Raw genomic sequence first — 7,457 nt, 5'->3', positions numbered from 1 at the left:
CCTTCTCTTGCGGAGGCTGAAAAGAGGTCCAGGTTCTCGTCTCTCCTCGTAGGGCTTGGTCTGCAAGCCCTTAACCATACGAGTGGCCCTTCTCTGGACCCTCTCCAGGTTATCCGCATCCCTCTTGAAGTGCGGCGCCCAGAATTGCACGCAGTACTCCAACTGCGGTCTGACCAGAGCCCGATAGAGGGGAAGTATCACCTCCTTGGACCTGTTCGTCATGCATCTGCTGATGCACGATAAAGTGCCATTGGCTTTTCTGATGGCTTCGTCACACTGCCGACTCATGTTCATCTTGGAGTCCACTAGGACTCCCAGATCCCTTTCCACTTCCGTGCCACCCAGCAGGTCATTCCCTAGGCTGTAGGTGTGCTGGACATTTCTCCTCCCTAGGTGCAGCACTTTGCATTTCTCCTTGTTGAACTGCATTCTGTTGTTTTCTGCCCACTTGTCCAACCTGTCCAGGTCTGCTTGCAGCTGTTCCCTGCCCTCCAGTGTGTCCACTTCTCCCCACAGCTTTGTGTCATCTGCAAACTTGGACAGAGTACATTTCACTCCCTTGTCCAAGTCGCTGATGAAGACATTAAAGAGTATCGGTCCAAGGACCGAGCCCTGCGGGACCCCACTGCCCACTCGGTCCAAGGACCGAGCCCACTGCCCACTGCCCACACCCTTCCAGGTCGATACTGACCCATCCATCACGACTCTCTGGGTGCGACCCTCCAGCCAATTCGCCACCCACCGGACTGTGTAGTCATCCAAGTCACAGCCTCTTAACTTGTTCACCAGTATGGTCTCAGCTGGTCCCTGCCTGGCATGCCTTCAGCGTGTGCAACTCAGCCTTGATCTGACTGCACATGAATCAGAGCCTTTAGGCACAGGTTTATAAAAAGGGTGTCTCAATGCTGAGGTTTTATATTAGGGGAAAACTCTCAAGGTCTTATCATCGCTGGTTTAAGGAAAACCTCGACCCAAAAAACAGAAGAGACAACATAGGAGGAGAGTCAACTCTTAGTGCTTTCCCTAGGTTCACAGCCACGGTATTCAGAGCTAAACATGGGCTTGCGGCAGGTTTGCTGCTCAGTGTGATAGGAGCCCGCGCATCAGGCTGTCTCTCACCCTTGTACGTACCAGTCGATGGAAGATGTCAGTCACTTTTGCCTGGGAGAAGTTGGGAGATTTGATTTCTGGTCTCTGATGCGTTTTGGCTAAAATCAAAACCACAAGAGACATGTCACGGCTGTATGGATGAACTGGCAGGCACTGCTCATACATCAAGCCACCCGATGGACTCGGGACCGGGCACCAGCAAAGCTCAAACCATCTGAGACAGCAGGCTGGCAGGGCGGGCCCAGGCCCAGGCCCCCAGCTGAGGCAAATAAACAGCGAGGAGGGATGTGTCTTCATATTTTAAAAGGGCATTGAGTGCTTTGCGAGGCAAATGTCACAGGGTGGAAACGAACATTGCCTTTCACTGCCTCGGGATCTCCAGGGCACATGTCGGTAAGCAGGGAAACCCCGAGCGAGAGGGGAAAGTCAACGCTTCTCTGTTTACCAAAACGTACCCAAGAAATCTGATGGGTACATCTCTGTGTGAGGGTGGGGGGTGCAGCTAGGAAGGTGCTCCCAAGGCTGGAGGGGCCCAATCTTGTGTGGGAATTCCTGGGGTGCGCAGGATTGGGCCACCCCAAGCACCAGGAGAACACAGAATTAGAAAATGAGGGCTGGAAGGGACCTCAGGAGGTCAGATCTAGTCCAACGCCCTGCTCAGCTACATCATCCCAACTACATCATCCCAGCAAGGGCTTTATCTAGCCAGGTCTTCAAAACCTTCAAGAATGAAGATTGCATCACCTCTCTAGGTAACCTGTTCCAGTGCTTCACCACCCTCCTAGTGAGAAAGTTTTTCCTAATATCCAACCTCAACTTCCCTTGCTGCAGCTTGAGCCCATTGCTCCTTGTCCTGTCACCTGCCCCCACTGAGAACAGCCCAGCTCCGTCCTCTTTGCAGCCCCCCTGCAGGGAGGTGAAGGCTGCTATTCAATCTCCCTCTGTCTTGTCTTCTCCAGACTACACATGCCTCCCACTGTCCTGCAGCAAAGGGCAACGTATTTCACCCAAGGAAGCGGGTCAGCTGTCCCAGGCACACCCTGGTCTGACTGATGCCGCTTCCTACGGTGACGTTTCTACCCACAGACGTGCAAATAGTTGGCTCCTTCCAGACAGGAGGGACAGGTGGTCTCTCTAGCTTGGTTCTTAAACCATGTCCACCCCCTTGGTCCATGTGGCAGAGTAACCAGCTGCCTTTTTCTCACAGTCAGAAGTACAAACACTCCCAGCAAAGCCATAGACCCATTCGTTTTGCCAAGGACGGGATGGGAACTTAACGATGAGAACACGTCAGCGGTGTGCCCTACTACAGCACTTACGGTGAATGTCGGGGGCATCTCCGGTTTCGAAGAAGTCCTCCTCGTGGTCGATGTCCGAGTACTTGCTCAGCGAGCGCTTGTGAGCGAAGGAGAGCACCTCTTGGAGGATATCCATCTTCCTCAGGATCTTGCACAGCCCATGGATCCGCATGGCTTCCTCGTGCCTCATGATGGCCTTCTTCAGATGAGCCTTGCCTAAGAAGCACAGAGACCTTCACGCACCCCTCCATGCCACGTGACACTTGCCCCGAGCCACCGGTGCGTCTGTGCCAGGCCACCGCAATAACCTCACAGCCAGGGAACCAACGGTTTGACTTCCTGCATCTCTCGATATAAATTGGGAACGGGCCAGTCCCAGCTCGTGGCAGCACCCGCAGGGCTCCCAGGATGTACTCAACAGACACGACACGGAGCAGGTCCCAAGATCTGGCTTGGATCACAGGAGTGAGACAACTAGGAGCCTCCCAAAGGTCACCTGGGCCCCTACCTGTTTTGAGGCAGGAGGACTATACCTAGACCATCCCTAGCAGATCTGTCTACCCTCTTCTTAACTCACAGACAGTGACTCCACCACCTTCCTAGGGAGGCTGCTCCAGTACTTCACTGTCCTGACAGCTAAACAGTTCTCCCTAATATTCAACGTACAGCTTGTCTGAAAATTAAGCTACAGGCTTCTTGCCCTGTCCCCTGTGGATACAGTTAACTTATCACTATTCTCTAACAACCCCCCCGAGCATCACACTGTTGACTCATTCACGAGTCCACCCGTGCCAGTTCATTCTGCCGTTTTGGGGCCCAGCTAGTTATTGTATTCACCTGCACTGCCTTATTGCAGCCGAATGCCTGTATACCTTAAGTCCGGCGCTTTGCATGAGAAATTTCATGAAAAATTGCTGGTGGCTTTTCATGAAATTTCATTTTGTTAAAGTTCAACCATTTACCCAGATCATTTAGGACTCAAACCTTGTCTTCCAAAGCACCTGCAACCCCTGCCAGCCTAGTGTCTTCCAGAAATTAAGTGTCCTCTCTATGCCACCATCCAAGATAGTCATAAAAATAAGTGTGGATCAGAACCAGACCCTGCAAGATCCTACCTGAAATGTCCTCCCAAATCCTAAACAAGCTGCAGATCGCTACACTCCAAGCATAGTAAGAGAGTCTATCTTTAGCCTATTTCCCTCACGTGCTCAGGAGACCATCAAGTGAGTGTTCTCCAAACCCCACTAAAATTCAAGCTACACCACAACTGCTGGTTCCCATGTGTACTAAACCACTCCGCCTGCCAAGAATGAGACTGGTTTGACAGTATTTATTCTGGAGAAAACCCACACTGGCTGGTTTTTAAATCACCGTATTTATTCTGGAGAAAACCCACACTGGCTGGGTTTTAAATCAGCATCCTAACCTCCAGGTGCTTATAAGATGATTGTGTAATAGTTTATTCTAATCCGTCCCTGGGGCTATAATACTGTATAGCATGTTTGCCCTTCTGCAGGTGTCCCCTGTCATCTATGAATTCCCAAAGACAATTTCTGCTGGTTCAGAGATAGCCTCAGCTCGTTCCTTACGTGCTTTTGGGTGACATTCCCTGGGTTCTGCTATCTTGAATACCCGTCTCCTAGAAATACCCTTCCTATTCTGGTCTGCACTCCTATCCTCTTGCTTAAATGAAGTATTTGGCTGTGGTTAACCTTTAGGAAGGCTGAAGCAATAGAGGCACTGAATGCTTTAACCCTCTGTGCCACCTATTATTTACTCTCCTTTCCCTTTCAGTAATTAAGTCGCGTGATCTTTGGACTTCCCATCATACTGCTCTGAAAGTAGCTACAACCAGGAGCATGCAGGAGCATTTATGCTCACTAGTCCAACTCATGATGAGACTGGTCCAGCTAACGATGTTCTCCCCTTAAATTCTCAGAGTCACTGACCACTGGTACCAGTATCCCACCACTGGAAGGAATGGGAGAAAGAGCCAGGGACTGGTGGCCAATTATAAGCTGGTAGTTCCAGTTTCAAGACACATGGTGGCACCCTAACTCAGGAGTTATTCTGGATTTCCTCAGGTGTCACAAAAATGGGATCAAATTTTGCTGAGAAATGGAGGCAAACAAGCCTCTGTGCTGAAGGTCACTTATTGAGATGAACGTCACTGGGCCTTATTCTTTACTGAGGAAGGGGAACAAAAAATCATTGAACTAGACATGTCTAATGCTCTGTCAGACCAGACTGAATGAATACAGACAACGAGGGAGGCAGGAAAAGTCCACAATTATCTGGCGCACACAGGATCTCAGGCAATGCGACCTGGTTTCATGATTATTTTGCTTTTATTTTCCCCACTACAGTGCAGAGACACTCAGGGACTGAGTCAGTGGGTGATGCTGAGCAAGAACGTTCAGGACGTGTCCAGGCTTGCAAGTTCTCTGATAATTATTTTGTCTTTTAATTAATCATCAGCTTGGGATCCTGAGACTCCCTCCAGTCCCCCAGAGAACATTAGGTCAGGTTTCTATAGTCCCTGTTCAGTCAGCCATCAGCACTGGCGTTGCTTCCCGGAAAACTGCTTAGCTGAAGATAAAGGGTGCCCTGACCACTGGCTTCACTTGGTTGGCTGGGGGCTGAATGTTACGTGCTCAGTCAGGGGTCACTGAAGTTATAACTCAGCCACAACGGTGGTTTGAGAGAGATGCAAAACAAAGAGGGAATCGTAGTATGGATGTTTGCCACTGCAGCTTGCTCTCTCTCCTCTGAGCTGGGAGCAGACAGCATGGGGATGTTCAATTTTATTAGCATTAAAACAGGAACATCTTATCTTGCTGGGAGAGAAGTGTTAGAGTGCCAACTGCTCAGCTGGTGTAAATCATCATGAAATCAAGTGATGTTGTGCAGCACAATTTGTGCCACCTTACCCCAGCTGGGGACTGGCCCCTTCATCTTTGTGAGGGGCGGGCAGAATAGCCATTGTCTACAGTCCATACCTTTGCTTTTTTGCTTCAAAAAGGCAAGATGGGATGAATTCGTTTCTCACTCCCTTTGATGCTGGCCCCACCATCCTGAGGATACCCCACATTTAAACTCAAAGTGCCATCTCACAGACACTAGAAGCAAATCCACATCCCAATACAGTCCAAATAAAAAGGCTCCCAGTGAGTTCAGCAGGGCTGGATTGGACCTTGGGAGAGAGCTCAACTTTGGAAAGTTCCTAGATTACAGTTTCTCCCTGGTGCGTTTTAAGAGATAAGGGAAGTTTTCCTGCTTTTGTCTCCCATTCACCTTGCCGAGCCAACCCAGCTCTGTGAGAGCCAGATCTCGTTTCAGACTGCCAGCACCCTGGGAACTGAATCCTCATTGCAGGATGTTTCTTTGTTGACAACGTACGAACAAGAAAGTTCATCTTGGCACTCTGACCCTAAGGGGAGAGCTGAGAATTATGCATTTAATGTCTCCAGTTCTCCCCTTAGGAGGCATTAAGTAGAGACATTAAGCACAAACTGAGCAAATTTAATGTGAAATTATGGAGAAAGCAGCGTAGAAATCTGAAATCTGCAATGCATTTTTTTAAAAATAGGAGTTGCTGAACAATAAGTGGAGTGGTTTATTATGTTCCCTATCTCCAGCCTCTGTGAGGAACTACGGTATCTGACTCTATCGCTATTGTCTTCTTTTGGGAGTGCGAAGTGACAGTCATCATCCTTTTCACTACTACTTGCAGTGCTCTGAGGCATTGAAGTTGTTGGTAGCCTCAGGGAGATCATGCTTAGCATGGTGGAAGGGAGGGGGGGGTGGCACTATTTATTTTATTTTTTAAGTAGTCTGTGTCTGAGGTATCCTTGTTCCCCAAAGAAGAGGGGAGCAAATGTATTCATTTTTCATATCCTGGTGTGTGCATGTGTGTAAAGCAGAGATGACAAACTCAAGCCAGAGAACAGAGCTTGGTATTGTTTCAATCTCTTTAGGCCAGGATGTTAAAACAAAACTTCAGCTGAATAAACAGGACTGAAGAAGTGTCAACCCCTGATGGACTCTACCTAATAATCAGCCCATGCCCGACTGGAAGAGAACGTACGGGCAAAAGTTTGAGCACAGAAAAGGAGAATCCTGGCATCGTCACGTCACAGCCACCAGAGAACCTGTCCTTTTCAGAGCCACCAGCAAAGAACAGGCAGAGCTGTACAGACAAGGTCTCATCCTACACAACCATATGGCCCTGTGGATACTATCTTTACCTTGATCATTGCTAACAGAGCTATGTAGGATAAGCTGAATGTCTCCCAATTCAGGCAGCATTACACCCCTCTCTGATTGGAAGCAAATTGGCACAGCAGCTGCAGCAGAGCCAGAAAAAGCTACATAGAGTTGCCAAGAGCACACAGCTCTAAAGTCACCCTGGCAGCTCTCTGACCCAAGTCAGTAAACGTAAGTACGGCCTATGATGGCCCAATGGGGCTTTTGAGATTTGTGCATCAGAAAGTTCACTGGTGTGAGGCAGGCTGCTTACCCAGCTTCCTTCTCTCTTCCTGGTCTTGCAGCAGCACGCGAAGAGAAGGTCCCTCTGGCATGGTGACGTGGAACTGGATGAAGACTTTCTCATGCTCCGGGAGGTTGGCATCAGATGCCACTGTGCAAAAGAAGCAAGCACACACGAGTTCAGGAGATGCTCAAAGCATCACTTAGCCAGGGCCAGACAGACAGGGATTCCCAGGCAGGGGAAATAAGAAGCCTCCACAGTGAATATGCAGGAGCTGCCCACTTTAAAGGGTGGGTGCATTTATGGCAGTGTAACTATGCTAAAAACCCAGGGGCAGGGCACAGGACTCGGGATTTAAGGGTGCGGAAAGACTTGGAAAGAAGGGGAAGGAAAGAACATAACATACTCCTATTTTGGGGCAGGCAGTTTAAACTGCACCCATCGCTACAGACACATTGCAGGTCTCCTGGTTTTCCCAGTATCTTTCTAAAGCAGGTGTGTAAAAGAAAGGCTGATAATATTTATATCAAACTAAGTAACACAGAACCAAGATGATTAAG

The 7,457-nt window shown here is 49.1% G+C and overlaps 1 protein-coding gene across 1 annotated transcript in view; it reads right to left on the bottom strand.

The window, feature by feature from the left end:
- RHPN1 (rhophilin Rho GTPase binding protein 1) overlaps window positions 1–7,457 on the bottom strand; it is a 47,379-nt gene that overhangs the window by 7,351 nt on the left and 32,571 nt on the right. Inside the window, exons 10-12 of the mRNA XM_025212736.1 lie at window positions 6,928–7,047; window positions 2,430–2,624; window positions 1,120–1,208 (exon numbers count right to left, since the gene is read on the bottom strand). Of these exons, the coding sequence (XP_025068521.1) occupies window positions 1,120–1,208; window positions 2,430–2,624; window positions 6,928–7,047 (404 nt within the window). The remainder of the gene's footprint in view (window positions 1–1,119; window positions 1,209–2,429; window positions 2,625–6,927; window positions 7,048–7,457) is intronic.

The sequence above is a fragment of the Alligator sinensis genome, unplaced genomic scaffold (genome assembly GCF_000455745.1).
Source record: "Alligator sinensis unplaced genomic scaffold, ASM45574v1 scaffold1054_1, whole genome shotgun sequence".
NCBI classification, from domain to species: domain Eukaryota; kingdom Metazoa; phylum Chordata; order Crocodylia; family Alligatoridae; genus Alligator; species Alligator sinensis.
The sequence above is the reverse complement of the archived record's forward strand: the minus strand, read 5'-3'. Positions and strand labels throughout refer to the sequence as shown.